At 29.6% G+C, this 20,126-nt stretch overlaps 1 protein-coding gene across 1 annotated transcript in view; it reads right to left on the reverse strand.

Annotated features, from left to right (window-relative positions):
* The window catches only part of kar (monocarboxylate transporter 10-like protein kar), a 116,084-nt gene that overhangs the window by 42,386 nt on the left and 53,572 nt on the right, over positions 1–20,126 (reverse strand). The window contains exons 4-6 of the mRNA XM_075371579.1: positions 8,419–8,570; positions 5,298–5,509; positions 2,605–2,803 (exon numbers count right to left, since the gene is read on the reverse strand). Of these exons, the coding sequence (XP_075227694.1) occupies positions 2,605–2,803; positions 5,298–5,509; positions 8,419–8,570 (563 nt within the window). The remainder of the gene's footprint in view (positions 1–2,604; positions 2,804–5,297; positions 5,510–8,418; positions 8,571–20,126) is intronic.

Genomic DNA, 20,126 nt, shown 5'->3' on the forward strand with positions numbered 1-20,126 from the left:
TATAAATGAATTTAATTAAATTCTGAATTTAATTACATTACAAGTGAATTTACATTCTGCAAATATTAACTTCTCCCTAATCAGTCTCAATGGCGGCTCATATATAGGCACTGTGGAACTGCAGCACCCCCTACTTTCACTTGATATTATTGATAACATTTAATATGCGTCCTTTTTTCTTCAATTCTTTCTTTATACTTGTACAATATATAATCCTTAAGCTTAATGTCAGTAGCCATCCCCCAGTTTACGAAAAAGATACAAAAATCTTTGTATGGAACTGTCCGATCCACAGTTTCAACGGCATGGTTTTTGATGTGTACGTGTTTAGTGTTGGTGATGTTTGGCTGTTGTGTACATGTGCACACAGGAAGCTGCATGCAAGGGTGCAAGGAAGAGAGAGCACTGTCGCTCCTGCAGTGCCGACCCTGGCGTACTGGTGGAAATCAGCTTTTTTTTATTCTGTGTGTGTATGGAACATTCCTTATTTGTTCCCTTTTCTAATTTAGTCGGTGGAAGGAATATGAAAGTGGTTTAGTTGTTTTTTCAGTAGTGATCAGAAGATGGAAGAAAGCAAGGACTTTCTGATTGCCAAAATCATGTTGAAAGGGTGAAAGAGAAGGTAATTAGTAAAAACTAATTAGGTATTTTTTCTGTGTACATAGAAATTTAAATTAAGCAGCACTGGACTATAGTGTTTTTAAGCGGACATTTTATTAAGTTATTATCAAGTAATACTAAAAAATATTATCTGTATTGACATTTTATTATTTATCCAGTTAAACTGAAATGGTTTTTAAGCACAATGTGCTTACCATATATGTGTGTACCGTATTCTTGAATGTGATGAAATGTAGAATTAGATTATTATCCTGCTCCCACCTATTCTATTAGATTCATTTTTTTTTTTGGTTCTTTTATTTTACAGAAAACTTTAACCATGGCCTTGAAAAGGCACAGAAAATAATTTTCTGGAGCAACACTCCCGCTAATTTTAGCTACGAGCCACCACTGATCAGTCTTCAATCACTTATGATTACCAATATGACACAGATTTTGGGTACTTTCTATTATAAGCAATGATACAAATCAGTGGATTGTCAAAATAATTCCTAACAGTCTAAATTAATATTTTCTAAGATTACTCTCTTTAGCATTTCACATCCCTTCTCTCTAGACACCTTTTCATGATTAACCTCTTAATTTGCTAGTTTTTTGTTGTAGCAACTGTTAATTTAAATTTATGTAATAGCAACTATACTTGTCTTAAATGACAGAGTTTATGAGAGAGTTGAGCTCTTGAAATGAACAAATTTGCTCGATTGCTTCTAGTTATGATGAAGTTATTTACTAGTCAATACAAGTTTCTTTTTAGTGCTTCTGTTTTTATAACTATACTGTTAAACAGTCTGTATAATTTATCCTTTAATTTATTAGAGCCTTGTTTAAAGAAGCAGCATATTAAATTAAATAATAAATAATTTTGCATTATTAATATATTTTTAATTCACAACCAATTAGTCGCTTAATCAAAACTAATACTGTATAAATGGTTTAGTATTTTCATTGCTACTCGGAGCTCATAAGCGCAGCAAAATCTTCTGAAAAAATAGTCGTAGAAGCTTACTGAAGTAATTAAGATTAAAATAGTACACTATATTCTTTAATCCAATTTCATATGATCTGTTAATATTAATAACCTATGAAGTTTATATTCTGTTTTGAAACAGTGTGAACGTTTTTGTTAAGTTTTTTTTATTTTTTATTTAGTTCCAATACCCAGTTGACAAATTGCAACTTAAAATAAGTAAAATGTGTGTAAATTCTTTCCATTATAATTAGAAAATAAGAAACAAAACATTTTTATCAACCTATCTATATGATGGAATTTGCAATGAAAAATAACAACAGGAGTAATGGAGTTTGTTGTTTGTGTTGTATTCTCTCATTTTCGTTCTCTATCTATTCTTGTACGTGAATTACTCTTTCTAAATATATTTCTCTCTTGTTCAATTTTTCACATACAGGAGGAGCAATTGTACAAAAAAATTAAGTATGTATAATGAAAGTAGATGATAATGATAATAATAATAATGGGTAATGAGAAGAACCCCCTCCTAAAAACAAATTTTTTTGTAGAGCATTCAATGTTAAAAATTGTTATGCATGTACAAATGGCTAACTGCAGATTTTGAAATGTAGCTCATTTATATTTAAAATAGTTTATTCATTCTCACCTTTTAGTTAGGTGAATGGATTATCATCATTATTAATCTCTATTATTTAAGTTGTTTATGACATAACATGAAAACAGTTCTGTTACACCAATTTAAATTATAATCACTTTTACTAACTGTTAATAATATTAATGTATTTTGACTCATTGGAATTCTGTTAACATTATGTTACTAGAACAACTGAGATAATATTGACGCGCTCAACTTCAAGCTGTAATTGATATTATGGACTGTTTATGACATAATAATCATGAATAAATAGGTATTTATTAATTCAGAAAAAAAAATTTAACAGAAAAAACTTAGTTGCTGAAACTACAATAAAAAATTATAAATAATTTATAAAAAAAGTTTTTTAAACACTTACCAAATGCACATAAGGAACAAAATAACCAAATAATGCCAATGGTATGATGAATGCCCATGCTACATATCTTTTATTTCGCCAAATGCTTCTATTAATTAGTGAATTAAATTTTTTCTTGCCATCAGATGCATCAGCTAATGGAATGGGTTTAAAAAGTAATGCACTTAACATAATTAGACACATACAAAATGATAATACTCTGAAAAGGAAATAAGACAAAACAAAAATAATTTTTAATTAAGTACTACTTTTTTAATTTCTGAATAAAAGCAAAATGTAAACATTTAAATTAAATAGTTTTACAAAATTATTTTCACAGTAAGTCAGAGATAATTGTAAACACACAGCTAAAATAAGGTAATATGAAATAACTTTTAATTAAATAATTATCCTTGAAAAATAAATAAAAAAGAGAATACTTCTACATAGAAGCAATAAAAAATATGCTATTTACAAGGTCTAGGCGGAGGTACCTTACAAGTAAATTCAGTTTTCCAGTCAAAATCTAAATATACTGAATTTGTTTTTATAGAGGACTGCCAAAGACACAGAGTAACACAATGTAGGATATAAATGTCTCAAATATATAGGTAGTGAATTGGAGAAAATAGCAATGAGCATATTACGCACAAGATATCAAACTTGTTTATCTTTGTTAAAAATTGTTTATATTAGAGTGGAGAATACTTTGAAGCTTTTATGTACCAAATTGAATTTGAATTAAAGTTTGGGTCTAAAACCAAATTAAATACTACAATAGATAGTTAAATATTGGGTTTAACTATCAAGAGATATTAGTTTTAAGTAAATTTCATACCTTACCAATCACTGCTGCCAACACATACATTTCATATCCCTTTATAATTATTCTGAATATTTATGCACTTTTAGAAATAGTTAATAAATAATATTTTATAGACAAACTAAAAAGAAAAAAAACACTTTTTAAAAAGTTAAACTTTAAAGTTTAACAAAGTAAATATTAAACTTTGATTTGTGTTTTGGGTGAACACATTTTGCATATTTTGCAGTTGTATGAACATCCACACACACATTCATTAAGGCACACTTTGTATGCAGTAATATCACAATAATTAATAAATTAAGTAATTTCAGAATTATTCTGCAATGTTCACATCCATACTGAACTGCAAGAGTGAAAAAATTGATACATTTCAATACTGAATGAAACATGTACATTCATAAAAGTGACATTTTTTTGTAGTTTTAAAGGATGGGCAATCAAAACAATTATTATAATGTAAAAACCAAAATATAAAAATCCTGGAATAAAAATAAACAAAAACATACCAATACTCCATTTTCCAAAAAAGAAAAAAACAGTGGAAAAGGAATAACCATTACAATAAAAATTTGTATGCAGCAGCATACAGACAGACAGAGAATTCAATATGAATTTTTTTTTTTTGTCTTCAGTCATTTGACTGGTTTGATGCAGCTCTCCAAGATTCCCTATCTAGTGCTAGTCGTTTATGAATTTATAATATGAATTTAAGAAGACAGAATTCTCTGAGATGAAAACTTCACATAAAAATTAATCACTTCAAAACTTCAACTAAGAAAGGTAAGATAGTTAAACTAAAAACAAAGATTCCAAAAAAACAATTTTATAAATATATAAACTGTAAATAATTTAGATAGAAGTATAAATGGCTTTCATCAGAACTGAGGGAAAATGATACTATAAAATAACACTAAAGTTCAGAATATTTTCTAACAGCAATGAAAAATTTTAAAAACTTCTCTATTTTGACCATACTATTACCCAGAAAACCAATGTCCCATAATATTCAAAATCAAGAGTACTGCAACAAACTGCTACAGAATGGTTATGCAGAAGGCAAATTAGAGCATCATCAGAAAACATGAGAAAATCATAAATAAATCTGTACCAAAAACATAAAAGGATGATTTCTTCATGGTTTTTATCTTATTCTTTATAAATTGTTAAACAAAAACAGATAACTCTTTTTCCACAAAACAAATTTTTCTCTTTTTGGTCACAATTATTTCAAATAATGACTTAAAAAATATACGGGTATATAATCAGAACCTATCGCATGTAAATGATGATTGAATTTAGTGGTTAAATCAGCTTGTACATGACCAGATATTACTATAAGTCTAGATCGCGCAGAACTTAATGTGGATAATTTTGGTGCTAGGCACCAAGTTAGATGTTTGCCCATCCTTAAATGCTACAACAGCATATGTTTTTTTATTAGTTAAAATTTAGTCATTAGTAAGGGTGGTGAATACTGCAAATTTAAGTGGTAATAAAGCTAGTTAAAAGAACAGTTATATATCTACTTTTTTTAAACATACAATTAAATTTTTAATTCTTTCAAACTCTTTTGTTATCTAAACTAAAATCAAAAACTCATTTTCTTAATACACACAGGTATCCTTTAGATTATATCTTTTGATTTATGTAATTTGAAACGTTCGTTCCTTTCTATGAGCATATTTTATCAGTGTTTAAATATCTGAGATTCAGGTATTAGGTATTATAAAGGAAATAATACAATAAAGTTATCAATCAACTGTAGTGTTTGAATAATTATATGTTTAAAATTAAAGAATCCTAAATACAACTTTAAACAAAGCATGTAAAATTAATTTCTCTGATCATTAAGATAGATACTTGAAAAAAAAGAAAGAAATTAGTTTACCTCAGACAAATATTAAGACCAAAATTTTTAAGTAATGCATCAATAAAATATGGCATAACCATAGTAAAAGCTGAACTGCCAGCAGTTACAAAACCATTCACAATTCCCATGTAACGTTGAAAATAATGACCTAAAATCACCAGTGAGGGTGTATAAGCTAATGATGCACCAATTCCAAACATTACACCATAAGTTAAAAATAGAGCTTCAACCTAAAAACAAAAAGAAAAAACTTTTTAATGTATTACAACAGTTAACTGATAATCATTTTCTAAGGATCTACAAATAATAAAACACAGTGTAAACTCCAAAAAACTTTTAATTTAACTTTTTATACTAACAGCATAATAAGTCATTGGTCAGTTTCTCATAACAGCTTAAACAACTTTTAGGCTAGGATCTTGAAAATGTCTGAAAGAAGTTGGTGTCAAATATACAAGTGGTTTAAAATATCAGAGAATTAAAAACGGACTTCACAAATTTAAGAGCATATAAAAACTTATTGAGGTAACTTATAGATTCGGCTGAGGTCTTATTTCACAGAAAAACACAAAGTTTTTTACTCAACATTCACTTTAGTTTGATGTGGCTCCTATTTATAATGTGCCATACATATCACCAGAAATCAATTTCATTCCAGACTGTAGCCAGCAAGTCGGGCATTACCTCTGCAGCTGTGGCATTAATTCAAAGTCTTAGCTCAAGAAGATCAGTAGGCAAAGATGGTTCATAAACCTAATCTCTAATGAAAACCCACAAGAAAAAATCTAGCGGTGTCAAATCTGGGGAGCAAGGAGGCTATGCAATTGGACCTTCACGACCAATCCACCAACCTGGGAATTGAGTATCAAGAAAATTTCAGACCTCTAGGTGATAGTGAGGTGGTGCTCTGTCTTGCTGAAAGTAATGGCACCCATCTTTGTGATCATAGTCTAATTGAGGAATAAGAAAATTCTGATGCATGTCCAGATAAATGATACCATTTATAATTGCTTCCTGGAAGAAGAACAGTCTTTCTTCTTTCTATTTTGTGCTGTACAGTATTTGTTTGCTTAGGGCACAAAAAAAGTTAACCATAGGGCTATCATGAATGTGCTGCAAAATTTCATCAGTGTTTTTGCTACTCCATATTTGGCAGTTATGGGTGTTCACCTTGGCATTGATGTGAAATGTTGACTCATCACTAAAAATTATATTGCCTAAAAATGTATCTGCAATGTTATTCATCATTTCCACACAAAACTGCAGCGGAACAACTTTGTCATCAACTGTAATGTGTTGAACCATGATTAATTTTAATTGAATTCAAGTGCAATTGTTTAAGTAGATATGCAAAATGGTTGTTTGTGAAATGCCAATCTCACGTGATGCATGTTGAGTTGATTTTTTCAATTATATGCAAAGCTTTCTCTAAGTTATTCCACAGGACTTCAGGGATGCGTGGATATCCTGGTGATTTTGTATATTTAACAGAATACCTGTCTCAACAAAAGTTTGAATAAATTGTATGCCTACTAGGAGGCTCCCTATTCTACTCTCTACAAAAATTACATTGAACTGCACTGTTGCTAAGTGCAAATCATGAAATCAAATTAAATAGTGAGCACATTCTGCACTAGTAAATGAATCCATTTTTATAACACTGGTGGCCAAATTCGGTAATAATGATCTATGTGATCAAAATTTGATGTGTTTTGCAATGAAATGAGACCACAACCAAATATGTAAGTATGTAAGTTATTTAAATAGATTTTTTTATATGTCTTTAAATTTGTGAAGTACTTTTTGAATCACCAGGAACATTTGAGAGATAGTGAAGTTGCTCAGAAACGTTTATTTTCTTCTTACTCTTGGATTCGGCATAGGGAGAACCATCTTCTACTTCTTTCAACTGCTGATGTAAAATAGTAGTAATAACATGACAAAATACACAATGCTAAATAATATACTAATATTATACTGCTAAATATTAAAAAAAATTACATTAGGATAGAGCAAAGGACTTGAAGATGGAGTAAAACAATGAAAGAGCACTTTTAACGTTTACTACTAAGTACTGAATTTATGTATTCAATATGAAAAATTAATTTAAAATTCACATTATACCAATGATTATATATTTTTTCTGCATTATACTGCTTGTTCACATATGTTCAATCCAATTAAAGGTAATGTAACCCACCATATTGGTCTAGTGGTGAATGCGTCTTCGCAAATCAAATGTTTTCAAAATCGAGAGTTCCAATATTCAAATTCTAGTAAAGGCAGTTACTTTTATATGGATTTGAATACTAGATAGTGTTCTTTGGTGGTTAGGTTTCAATTAACCACACATCTCAGAAATGGTCAACCTGAGACTGTACAAGACTACACTTCACTCACACTCATACATATCATCCTTATTCATCCTCTGAAATAATACCTGATGGTGAATCCCGGAGGCTAAACAGGGAAAAAAATGAAAGGTAATATAACTTGAATTACAATTAAATTTACACATTAAGAGATATATTTTTGTCACATCAGAGTTTAATTGTGTCATTATTGCATTTTTCATAGTTGAACGAACATTTGAGAGGAGGAGGGCTGGCTTGGCAGGAATGTAATTGCCAAATTGCATATACATAATACCTGTCATTCTCTCTTTCCACTCTCAAACAGCAAGGACAGACAGCAAGCAGAGAGAAATATCAAGCAATTGGTTAATAGTCTGTAGTAATGATTGCATATGTGCATTAAACAGAAAAAAATACTCTTTATTTAAATACCCTTATTTTAAATCAAGAAACTCTTTTTATTAACGTTTTTCATACAAAAAACATATAAATTAAAAAAAGTCTATAAGTTATTACAGGAATTTAAACTATTCCATTATGAACCTTAAACCTAATACAAGATTTATATTATAGAACCTGTAAAAAACTTTGACAACATAATTAATTTTTTGAATAAGAAAATATTTATCATTAAATCTACTGCAAACTTTTTTCATTGAAAATGCAATGTTTTAAATTACAGATGAAACAAATGTAAATAGAGCATATTCCATTTCATTTAACATTTTATTCAAAATAGTAAATATCAAACTGCTATTTTATTGCACTTTTAATTTAATACTAACCTTTTCATTAAAAAATGAAGACATAAATAGACCAGCAAAAGCAAATATACCGCCAATAAAAGTTGTCACTCTAATACCAATCTTGTCTGTCAATATACCAGCAATTGGTGACAAAAAAAATGTTGTTCCAATTGTTAATGAACCGACAAGAGCTGAAAAAAATTGATTAATTTATTAATTGGGCAATTAAAAATGAATTAGTAGAAAGATTGAAAAAATATATATACATCTTAAGAATAAAGGCATTTTCAATGTACCAGATGAAATGTTCTACAAGTTTAGAACAGAACTGGCCTTTGTTTGTCATTTTAGCTAATCAACAAGTTGTGTAGTTGCAGATCTCTTTAAAATGGTAAGGTTCCTTGTTCTTCATGGAATCAATTTAGATGAAGAACAAGAAGGATTCAAAATACTTATAATTTGAAGTAATCTGTGTGAGAAATTATTCAATAAAATACATTTTATTAAAAATCATTTGCAGGTCAACCACATTGATTTGAATGCTGAGTGTTTGCACTTGTTACTAAATGCATGCATGATACTTATGATTTTATAATCTTTAGTATATGCTATGCAATATTAAAAATAGACTATAAAAAATATACATTACTACATTATTACACAAGTAACTACAAAAATGATACAAAAAAATAAAAACATTTTTATCGTACACATTTTTATCGTACACAAATTATTAAGATTGCCAATGAGAAAAATTAATGAAAATAATCTTTATGAAAATTTATCATTTCTGTTACTATTGAAATGTTACTATTACTATTGAAAATATTACTATAAAAATAATAATAATAGTTTTCTTGTTCATATATTGTCACAAAATTACAAAGTTTTTATAATAATGATTGATATAGTTTACAAATTTTTCACTAACATACAAACATGGAAATTAATCTATACAACATTTTACAATGTCAATATATATATGTTACCAAACTCTCCGATAATATAAATATATTTTTAATCATTTTTTTAAAATTTTCCCTTCTGTATATGTTATTTTATATGGAAACCTATTATGTTGTAGTTGTTTTTCATGTTTTTATAAAGCAAGGGGAACCACCAATATTTCTTAAACAGAGATTACTTTTTTAAATTAAAAACTATTATAAGAAAAATTCTAACTAATTAATCTTATTTGTTAATTATTTAATAATTTTTACAGTCTAGAATAACCAATAATGGACTATGTAGAAATCCAGCTTGATTCTTATAATATAATTATTCCTATTACCATTTATATTTATGTTCTGACAATGTTTAATAAATAACATACTTTTATATTTAAACACAAATATACACATGTATGGAGAAAAAGTGTTAAAATATCTTTCTTAATACCTAATTGTATGTTTCTTAATTTATAAGTCATTCTTGTGTAGTTATCCCCACCCAATAATTTAGTCTCATTTTATAAGATGGGAAATATTAATCCATAATAAATATTATAAATAAAGGATTATTTTTGACATGATAGCAATACTTTCTCTTAAATATATACTAATAATCTGGAAAGTAAAAATACTAATATACTAAATGATAACAATTTACAGTAAAAAAATCTCAGTAATACATCACTGAGAGACAGTTTAGGCTCCAACACATAATCAAACAAAAAAATTTTAAATAAATAACTAAATTTTATTAAACTACTCTAGCTTATCTTATTTTAGAAGCTTAATTATTAGACGATCAATTTTTTTTATATTTAATTTATGATTATACTTATCAAATGTCGATATTAATAATAATCAATGAAATGTAATTTGGTAGATTTATTTAATACTATTTCTAAATTATACCATATTATCTTTTTTTTAAATTGTTCTATTTTTTATACAAAATGTCTGTTTTAGCTACTTCATAAATTATAATTTTCTGCAGCACAAATTAGAAAAAAAAACCATTTTTACACACCTAATTTTAAATGAAACAAAGAAATTTAAATAATTTAAAGAAATTTGAGAACAACCAAAAATTAAGTTATAATCTTCAATTAGTGAAATGTGAAAAATGTTGTTAACTTATGAACATTTATCGCTAACATAAATGTTGCATTTAAAGAAACACCATAAGAATACATTCTTCTTAATTTCTAGAATACGACTAAATGTAAATTAAACAGATAAATTAAAAAACTGTTTTACCCAACTACATATTGCATTGTAACAGCATCTTCTACTCCTCATATAAAGTACTACTGTCCAATAAGATAAATATAAGAGATTACTAATAAACACACACTACTTTGCACTAATTTGGTTTATAATTATTTGTCCATGAATATAAAACAAAAATTATAGTATTGTTATTTTACTTCATTTTTTTGTTGACCTATATGATTTCATTTCATTATTGAAATAATTTTTCAAAGAAATTAAGAAAAAGTAAAGTAAAGTATTTTTTTTAAAAGCTTACTTTTTAATGTAACTTGGATTCATGCCTATAAAAAAAAATTCTTATATACTCAACAAAACAAAATCTATAATATCAACTGTGTAAACTAATCTTTTCTCACTGAGTTCATCGAGCATTCGAGCAATTTTGGACCAATAATTTTCCAGTTATTGGCCATTAATTTAAAAAAAAACTATTTCAGTTGGAAAAGATTATTTTAAAATGAATAAAAAACTTAGTATGTTTGTTTTGAGATTTAAAAGGTTACAAGTAGTACAAATAAAATACTTTTCTTCAGTTTTATGAAAACAAATTTCAGTAATAAAATAAAACTAAACAGTTTGAGAGAAAATTTATATAAACTGACATTTTATACTGATTGGTATAGATCACTTCAGGAATTGGTTATGTGTACAACTCTATGGATAAAACAAAGAGCTGCCTCATGTTGCCTGGATGGATTAAGGGAATCGTGGTAAAAACCTTGAGCAGAGCAGCATAATCAAATGCATAATCAATAACAAAATAATTAAAAATACTAACAAATAATATAATAGTAAGTTAAATATGTCAAGATACTAAATAAATTTAATAAATAACAGCTCACAAGGTGTTGATGAAAATGATTTGAGCATATATACCTTTACCTAAGTACACTTTAAATGAAATAGAAAAAAAATTGGGGTTTTTATACGTAATATTATTTAAAAACTCATAGTTAATATTGCTTCTGTAAAAAAACTTTTTAAATTTTATTTTAAATAAACTGATGGAAAAGTCTTTTAAATGAAGTGGAAATTTATTAAAAATAAGGTCCTTTTGTAAACCAAATTACACCAATTCAGTTTTCTAGTTTGATAGAGGTGGATGTTATCATTTAAAAAAAAAAAATATTTAACAATTGTCTTTAGCAAAGCTTGCAATTTCGTAAATACAAGGGTTAAAATTTCTAAATACAGGTCTGCATGATTTAATTTATGAGTGCCAAACACTAAAGCAGTATAGCTCATTTTTTAATTTTGAAAACCATACTGACTTTTTGAGCAAGCTCTAACAGATGAAAATATTATGTTTTACACATGAAGATACTAAAGCAAAATAAATATTTAATATTGATGACACGCTTAACACTTTATTAGGATGCTTGAAAGAAAAACAGTACAGTTTGATTTTGTTGGAAAATGAAATCAATTTGATTCTCACAATGAGTTTCACAAGAATTTCTTATTTGAAAAAGAACCCAACAATTTTGTACAACAGGCATCAGAAATACTATGGTTATTTAGTTTTCATTAATAGTAATTCTATCCAGGAGATAATCAGTTTTAATTTGAGAAGCACAATGCAATGGTTTTATCCATATTTAAAATTAGATAATACATTCAACGAATGTTTTTTTTAATTTTTGAACTGCTATCACAGAATTTTCTGGTCCTATTAAATAAATATTTGTTTAGTACGTATATATATTTTAGATATTCAAATAATTCATTAATATTTTGACCATTATGTTAATAAAATTTAATATTTTATATGAAATATAAATAATCAAAACACAGTAAATTAGTTAAATTTAACTTATTCAGATAACATTAAATATAGATACATTTAAAAATATATATATAAGCAGTATATATATATATATATATATATATATATATATATACACACACAAATGTTTCAAAATTAATGCAGGATTAAAATTGGGCACCATTTTTTTTCTGTTGTTTGGCAACGCCCTCTGAAGCACATGTTGTATATATATATATATATATATATATATACAATTTTTTTTGTTTTTACTTGAATTTATTTGTCACAATGGTCAGTATGTTGATGAATTATTTGAATTTTCACTAAACTTTATATACACGAGTTGTGTCGTCTGGAAAGAAGGTAACAATGAATGCTTTAAGATATTGAGGCAAATCATTATTAAAAAAATAATATCAGGGGATGAGATTTTACACATGGAGCAACTATTCTACTGTAGCTGACTTCTTTTAAGACTTTCTTGTCAAGTTTGTGCTATCATAGTATGTATGATAGCACATAGTATGCATTATCTTTAGCACATAAAAAATCTTCAGAATTTATTAAAAATTGATAAAATTATATTTTCTATTCTCTTGAAAAATATGATGACTACATTTTAAAATGTTTGTAGTTTAAGATGTTGTAAATAGGTGTGTCCTGGTGAATTTTTAATGAGCTTAACAAATCTATTTGCATATGATTATTATTTTCAAATAATGAATGCTCTAAACAAAAAAAAAAATAAAAATAATAGTTATGAAACGATGAATTAATAATGTATTAGAATATATTCAATAAAGTTTCATAATTGAAGGCAGTAAACAACTAATTAATTTCTTGATGGCATATTACTGCTAAAAAATTGAGCCCTAATTCCTCTACAAATCAAAAAAAAAAAAAAAAACACTTTACTACCATGAAAATAGTACAAAAATAAACAAAACAATAGATTAAATCACTTTGCCATTTAATCATTACACATTTAACTAAATTACACATTTTACTATTTTAATTACTTAGAATTTATAAATGTGCAAATAACAGTGGATTAGTGATATTCAACTTTGTAATATTCATTTAATTGAATCGATTATCATAGGATTTTGAAGAATTCAGTTAAATATAAGTATTAATCGTAATACTATAAGTATTAATTCTCTTATAATGATATCTACTTTTATAAACAATTTAAAACACATAGAGATTTGGATACAGTCACCAACTGTAAAATAATGGATTGTACAGTACTGACAGTAATTAATTTCATACTATTTACATAACAAAATGACAAATCAATAAATAAAATCTCAATTAATAGTCTAATAAAAACATTAGTATAATCAACTTTTAATACAAAATGAGTAATAAAAGAAAGGTTGTTAAACATCTTCATCCAAGTTTTAATAAATTCTTTTCATTTCTCACCTGACCACCAAAACAGTAACAAATTGCAAATTTAAAGCCCATTCATTACTCTAAATTATCATTAATATTATTAAACTTCTATTTCTTTTTTTATAAGAAAAGAAATTGATAACATAATGTGCTTACCATATAATTAATTAATGCAGCTGTTACACCTTTTTTTTTAAAAAAAAGGGCAAATATCTACTTTAAAGAAGTAATTAAGTAATAAAATTGAATGTCAAAAAAGTACTTAATTTGAACAATGTTTTACTACTGTTTATTTAAAACTGTTTTGCAATACTACTTATATATGCTTAGAAAATTTAAAAGCACATAACTAATCAATAATAAAAATTTAAGTAGCAGCTGTAAAATTGTGATGAAAATAAAAAAAAAAAAAGACTGTTTGCTAATTGGTTCATACTGATCTTGAATTAAAACTAATGAAAGTATTAATTCTATTTAGCCTCTTTCTGTTTCATGAAAGCTGTTCAGATATTTTCTGATGCATAGGCGCAAACAATTTAAAGATTAGAAAGAGCTATTTGATATTTCAAATCAAGTTATAAACTTTTAAAAATATTCTAATGCAGGTATGTATAAAGCAGACATTATTACTGAACTTTCTATTCAGTAATAATAATTCTATTTATTTTTTTAATTTTATTGAAATAATATAAATAGAAATTAATGGTGAAGGATGGAGGTATGTCTAAAAACAAATAAATGCAAAGTAAGAATGTCAGATAGTGGAACATATTAAACAGAAGTTTCAGGTTAATAACTTGTTAACAGACAGTAAAATTAAAAAAAAGATGAATAAAGTAAAGTGGATAACAAAAAACAGATTACTAAGAGCAAGGACACCTTTAGTGTAAAAGTCTACTAGGATCAAATATAGATCTAAGAGTAAGAAAGAAGCTTTTGAAAATATCTACACATAGAATATCACTTTACGGTAATGAAATGTGAAGAATAGGATACATAGAAAGAAAAGGAATAGAAATTTTAGAAAATGTAGTAAAACACAAGAAGAAAATGTTGGAAATAAGAGATATTCATAAAACTCAAAATTAAGAAGTTTTAAGGTGGATAAGAGAGGACAGAAACTTGTAGGAATTTTATAAAGAGCAAACTAAAACAGTAGGTGCATACTAATACATCCAAGTTTAGTTTATATGGCAATAGAATGATATTTAAATAGTGAGAACTGTACAGATAGACATTTACTGGAATATATAAATTGAGGCTGTAGGATAAATTAATTCTGTTAGTAATAAACTGTTATTTATTTATAATTATATTTACTTTTATTTATTTTATCATTTTTGTTTTTGTTATTTATTTTTATTTGTTTCCAAAGTGAATGGGTCATTATACTTCTTCCCAATAAAGAATGGTGATAAATTAATTTTTTACTTAATACAATGTTCAAGTTTTCATTTATTATTGATATGAAAAATGTAACGTAAATGAGTTACGAATATAAGATATAAGTTAAGATTGTTTTGTTTAAAAGTAATGATGTTCACTAAACTGCCAATCCCAGTGTTTGCTGTAAACTGCAAAAAAAATTTCCTAAAGAGAATAAACAACGTTTTAGAGCTATAACGACTATTGTATTAGATAAAACAGTCCATATGTAGTAATTACGTGACACGATGTACATTTTCTGACATTCATGTCCTGCAGTCCCAGGTTACATTAAGACTGCAACAACTGGCATTAGTTTTCTGATTATGTGAAAGCAGCACTTTTCGAAAACATTAAACCATGAAAAGTTACGATTCTTTTTTAAATTTACAGCTTAAGAGTTAATAATATTAGCATTAAGCACTCAGTTATTTATGATAAATACTCACATGATTATGTAATCCATTTAATTACCATTTCTAGACTAGGATTACAATTTCAATAATAACATATTAATTACAGCAGTATTTATAAACTTTTAATAGTTTAATTAATTAATTAGTTAATTTTTAATGGCAAGATTTTTAGTAATTAGTTACTAACTGTTAAAATCGTTTAACTACCATCCAGTAGGAAAAAGGTGAATCGTCTGTTGGGTATCTGCAGGAGGTTTATTAAATGAGCCTTTGACCATTAGCATTTATGTTTACTTAATCCTTTGACTTTTTAATATTTTTATTTTTCATAAGTGTCACATCACGGAATGTAGATTAATGAAAATGTTTACATACATAACAATAAAATACATTACATCAATATTTATTTAAAAGTATGTGTAAAATTGTATTCCATTAATTTTTTTCAATATACTTATTTTAAATTTAAATTCAATTTACTTTATAACAAACATTTTTTTATGCCACGTATAATTATTATGATCAGATATATCAGCTGTCAGTCAGCCAATTTATTAACTTCTAGATAATGGATACTGGTTACAGAAATTAATAATCCAATGTCATATTCATTACATGCTTAACTTATTTGTTGTTACTGATGTAAAGTATTTAGTTATTCATTTACAGCTTTACCATTGTCATATGTGATTTATTGTTTACTTTAAAGTACCCTGAAAGGTGAAAATTTATCTAATACTAAAAAAAATAATTATAAACTAAACTCTTAATTATATACAATGAAAAGACTGCTTAAGACTGGTTTAACTAATTATTTGTCGCAAAATCAGCTTTTAAGGAAAGCCTAAGCAGAAGCAGAACAGACGTGCTTGAGGTCAAAAGTTACTAGATGAGGTAATAAGTAGATGTAACACAATCTTTTCCTCTCAGAAACATACATCACCAAATACCACTGCATTAGTCAGACTCAAAGGAAGCCAGACTCAAGTTATGGCAAGACTCCATGCACAAGTTGCAGCACAGCCCCTGGCAGCTCGCAAAATCATGTTACCGACCAAAGCCATTGCACGTGGTGTCCAATGTTCGATGCGGGTTTGGTGGTCGTGACCACACTTTTAACATCTGTGACGACTTACCAGGCGTTCCTGGATACTCTGTTTCCAGATGCTCCGGAGGGTGAAGCAAAGATCGGCGTTAGGGTGGGGGCTATGCCCTTCCCTGGTATATGGACTGTGGATCCCATTGATATATACACACGAGTGATTTCTCGAATGGCACTGGAAAAGGTCCGGGGATTGACCAATTTGACCTGGATATATTCTACCATCTGCTGCCTGTCATAAGAGAGCTACTTGGCAGGCTGTTCTCAAGGTGTCTAAGCTGGGGCTGCTTCTCAACTTGTTGGAAAGTGGCTTTGGTGAGGGTGATCTTAAAACCTGGAAAGGATCCTAGTGAGGTCGGCAGTTACTGACCCATCAGCCTTTTGCCAATAATTGGCAAGTTGCTTGAAAGGCTGGTTGTGGAACGGCTCTGGGAAAGCATTGAGGTGAACTGTTTTCTAAACCGAGACCAGTATGGCTTCACAAAAGCGGTTGGCACTGAGGATTGCATCTTAAGTGCTCTTGCCGAGGTGGAAAGCGCCGACTGTAAATATCTTTTGGCAAGTTTTATATACATAGCATTTCCTTCCTTGTGTTAGAGTTCTGTCCTCTATGATTTGGAATACCACATTGTTCCCGTAGCCCTGCAGGCCATGGTATGTGACTATTTGTCTAACCGTACAGTTCTGTTTAAGGATGTGCACTTAGTTGTGGAAAAATCTGTTACCACGGGAAGCCTGCAGGGTTCTGTTCTCGGTCCCCTGCTGTGAAACCTGGTATTCGATGTATTTCTGGGATTAACATTTCTATAAGGGGTCACGGGCCCAGGCTTTCGCCAATGACTGTCTCCTTTTACTTTGTGGTAATTCATGACCACAGCTAGTAGACCAAGCGCAAGCAACCTTGTCAACTGCAGAGGGCTGGATGGACATTCAAAATTTAAAGATTTCTGTGCCCAAGACAAAAATTTATGCTTCAAGGGTGCAGACAAATTTGTACAGTCGCAACCCCCATATCAAATATAAAGGTTGTGTAATCAGCCAGTTATAGTTCATAAGTACCTAGGTGTTTTGTTTGATGTAAAGTTGCTGTTTAGCAACCACATTAAGCAAATAGTGGCAGACGCAGTCTCAGTGATGCACAAACTTAGGAGGATTGCTTGGAAAGACTATGGGTTGTTGGGCTGTCAAATATACATGGTGTCTTTGAAAGCATGACCTCATATGTGGCATCCATTTGGGCACATAGGTTGGATATGAATAGAGCAATTGTTCAAAATTTAAGGAGTGCCCAGCACAGAGCCTCAATTGTATGCACTGGTGTTTTTAAAACAACCTCCTTTTTTTTTTTTTTTTTTTTTTTTTTTTTTTTTATTTTATCTTATTAAACACCCCAAGGCAACCAGCCTCCGCCCGTTAGGACATAGCATGGTCACCTTGCAGTGTCGTGGCAGCAGTCTCTGCCCCCCCTATCTGCCTCCTGCCGGAGGATCTCCCGCCGGGGTCCCCAAAGCCTCTTCGGGGTGAGCCAACCACCTCATTCGGGCAGCTAACTCCCCCCTCCACAATGGGGCTACCCTCCCCGTCCCTATCCTACCTGTAGCCGGCACGCCTTCCGCGTACCGCTACCCCCACGCGTTCCTCTCATACCTGAGGGTCCTTAATGCCTCAGGTATGAGAAAACAACCTCCTACAATGCTACCACCATACTGGGAAAGGCTCTCCCATTCAATTTAGTGGTGAAAGTTCAGGCAGCCATGTGGAGATTGCGAAGAAGCTGGGAGGCCAAGGTATTTGGGATGTGGTTTTGAGTTGGGCCAGTACCAGAGCGGAACGGTGATCACAATGCACCGGATCTAAATTTCATTCAGTTGTCCATCTCCCGCCTGTGGAAGAAGCTGCAGAGCCTCACGATGGAAGCATTGCAGCTGGAATTGGACACCACAACTAAGGGAAGATCCTTGTATAAGTTTTTACAGGATTTTTTACAGGATTTGGGTGGATGGTATGTCTCGAGCTCATTTTTAAGGACAACGGGTGCCCAGGTGCTCACCAACCACTCTAAACTTGTACCAATATCTGTTTTGATTCCGCCTGGCAGTTGATGAGCTGTGTGTCTGCGGGGAGTTCCAGTCAAATGAACACCTGATGTTTGACTGCCCTGCTCTTGGGGGGGCCAGAGACCGGGCCACCCTGGGACTTAGAGGTTGTTACGTTCCACTTTTAGTCGTCTGGTGCTGCTACCTAGCTAGAGCTAAAAATTCCGGCTAGCTCTGATCATACGATGTTCTATGTCATGATGCCGCAAGGAGCAGTCGTGATCGTATAAGTAACCTGTATTCATTCGGCGCCCGAATCCTGCAAAGAGCAGTCATATTTTTTATTTGGTTTGGCTGGGCAATTATTGTTACTAGTAGTAAACTTGATAATGTTCAAGTGTAGTTATGTTAGCATTTATTATTGTCAATTTAGTTTGTCATGTTAGTTATTATGTCAAGAGTAACGACATATTAAATATAACAATTCAAGGGCAACAAGGAGTTGTTTCATTTCTTCATAATCAAATACAGTCCATACTCGCTCTAAAATCTACCAGAGGTCAAGGGGAAAATTGGCCACCCACAAGTGGTAAGAGCCGCAATGTCGGACCATATGGGAGTTCCTAGATGCAGTTCAACTGGCATCCGTAGTTTGCTTAAGGCAAACTCTTACCACATTACTGTGAGAAGCTAACCCTGAGTATGGCTGACCACCAGCCAATTATTACGGCTGCAAGTGCTATAAAATGGTGGACAGGTACTTGCTGGCATTCACTGACTTATGCGTGGCAGCGAAACAAATTTTATTATGAATGATATATATTTTTAGTAGTTGATGGTGTGCGCCTACCCTTTTTAGCAAATATATTGACAACTGAGCAGTTGGGGCATGTAAGCTGATGCACCATAGCACCACGCTTAGTCTGCTCATGCTGTTAGGTAAGCTGTTAGGTATTAGGATACTGGTTGCTAAACTGTTTGAGGCTCAGTTGCCGTTTGTGGAACAGACATTTGGTCTTATGCTTTAGAGCAACTGAATCGGGTGGTGGCCGGAGAAATGCCAAGCAAACTAATGCATTAGTTTAGTCAGGCAAAAGTTTATTCTAATTTAATATTTTTCCACAATGTTTTAATTAACGAGTATTAATCAGCGAGGTTTATTGTCAAAGTAATTCTAATCACAAAATTTTCTAGTAATATTAACACCCTTAAAAATAAAAACTATTAAAAGTACTCTTATATAAACAGGAAATTTTAAATACAATTAAAATAATAGAAAAAATAGTTAATATACAGTTAATATTGATCTTTATAGTTAATATTGATCAAGTTGATCTAAGTATACAAATACTATAGTACCCATCATGCCTAACAAATACAACA

The sequence above is a fragment of the Lycorma delicatula genome, chromosome 7, assembly GCF_047948215.1.
Source record: "Lycorma delicatula isolate Av1 chromosome 7, ASM4794821v1, whole genome shotgun sequence".
Taxonomy (NCBI): domain Eukaryota; kingdom Metazoa; phylum Arthropoda; class Insecta; order Hemiptera; family Fulgoridae; genus Lycorma; species Lycorma delicatula.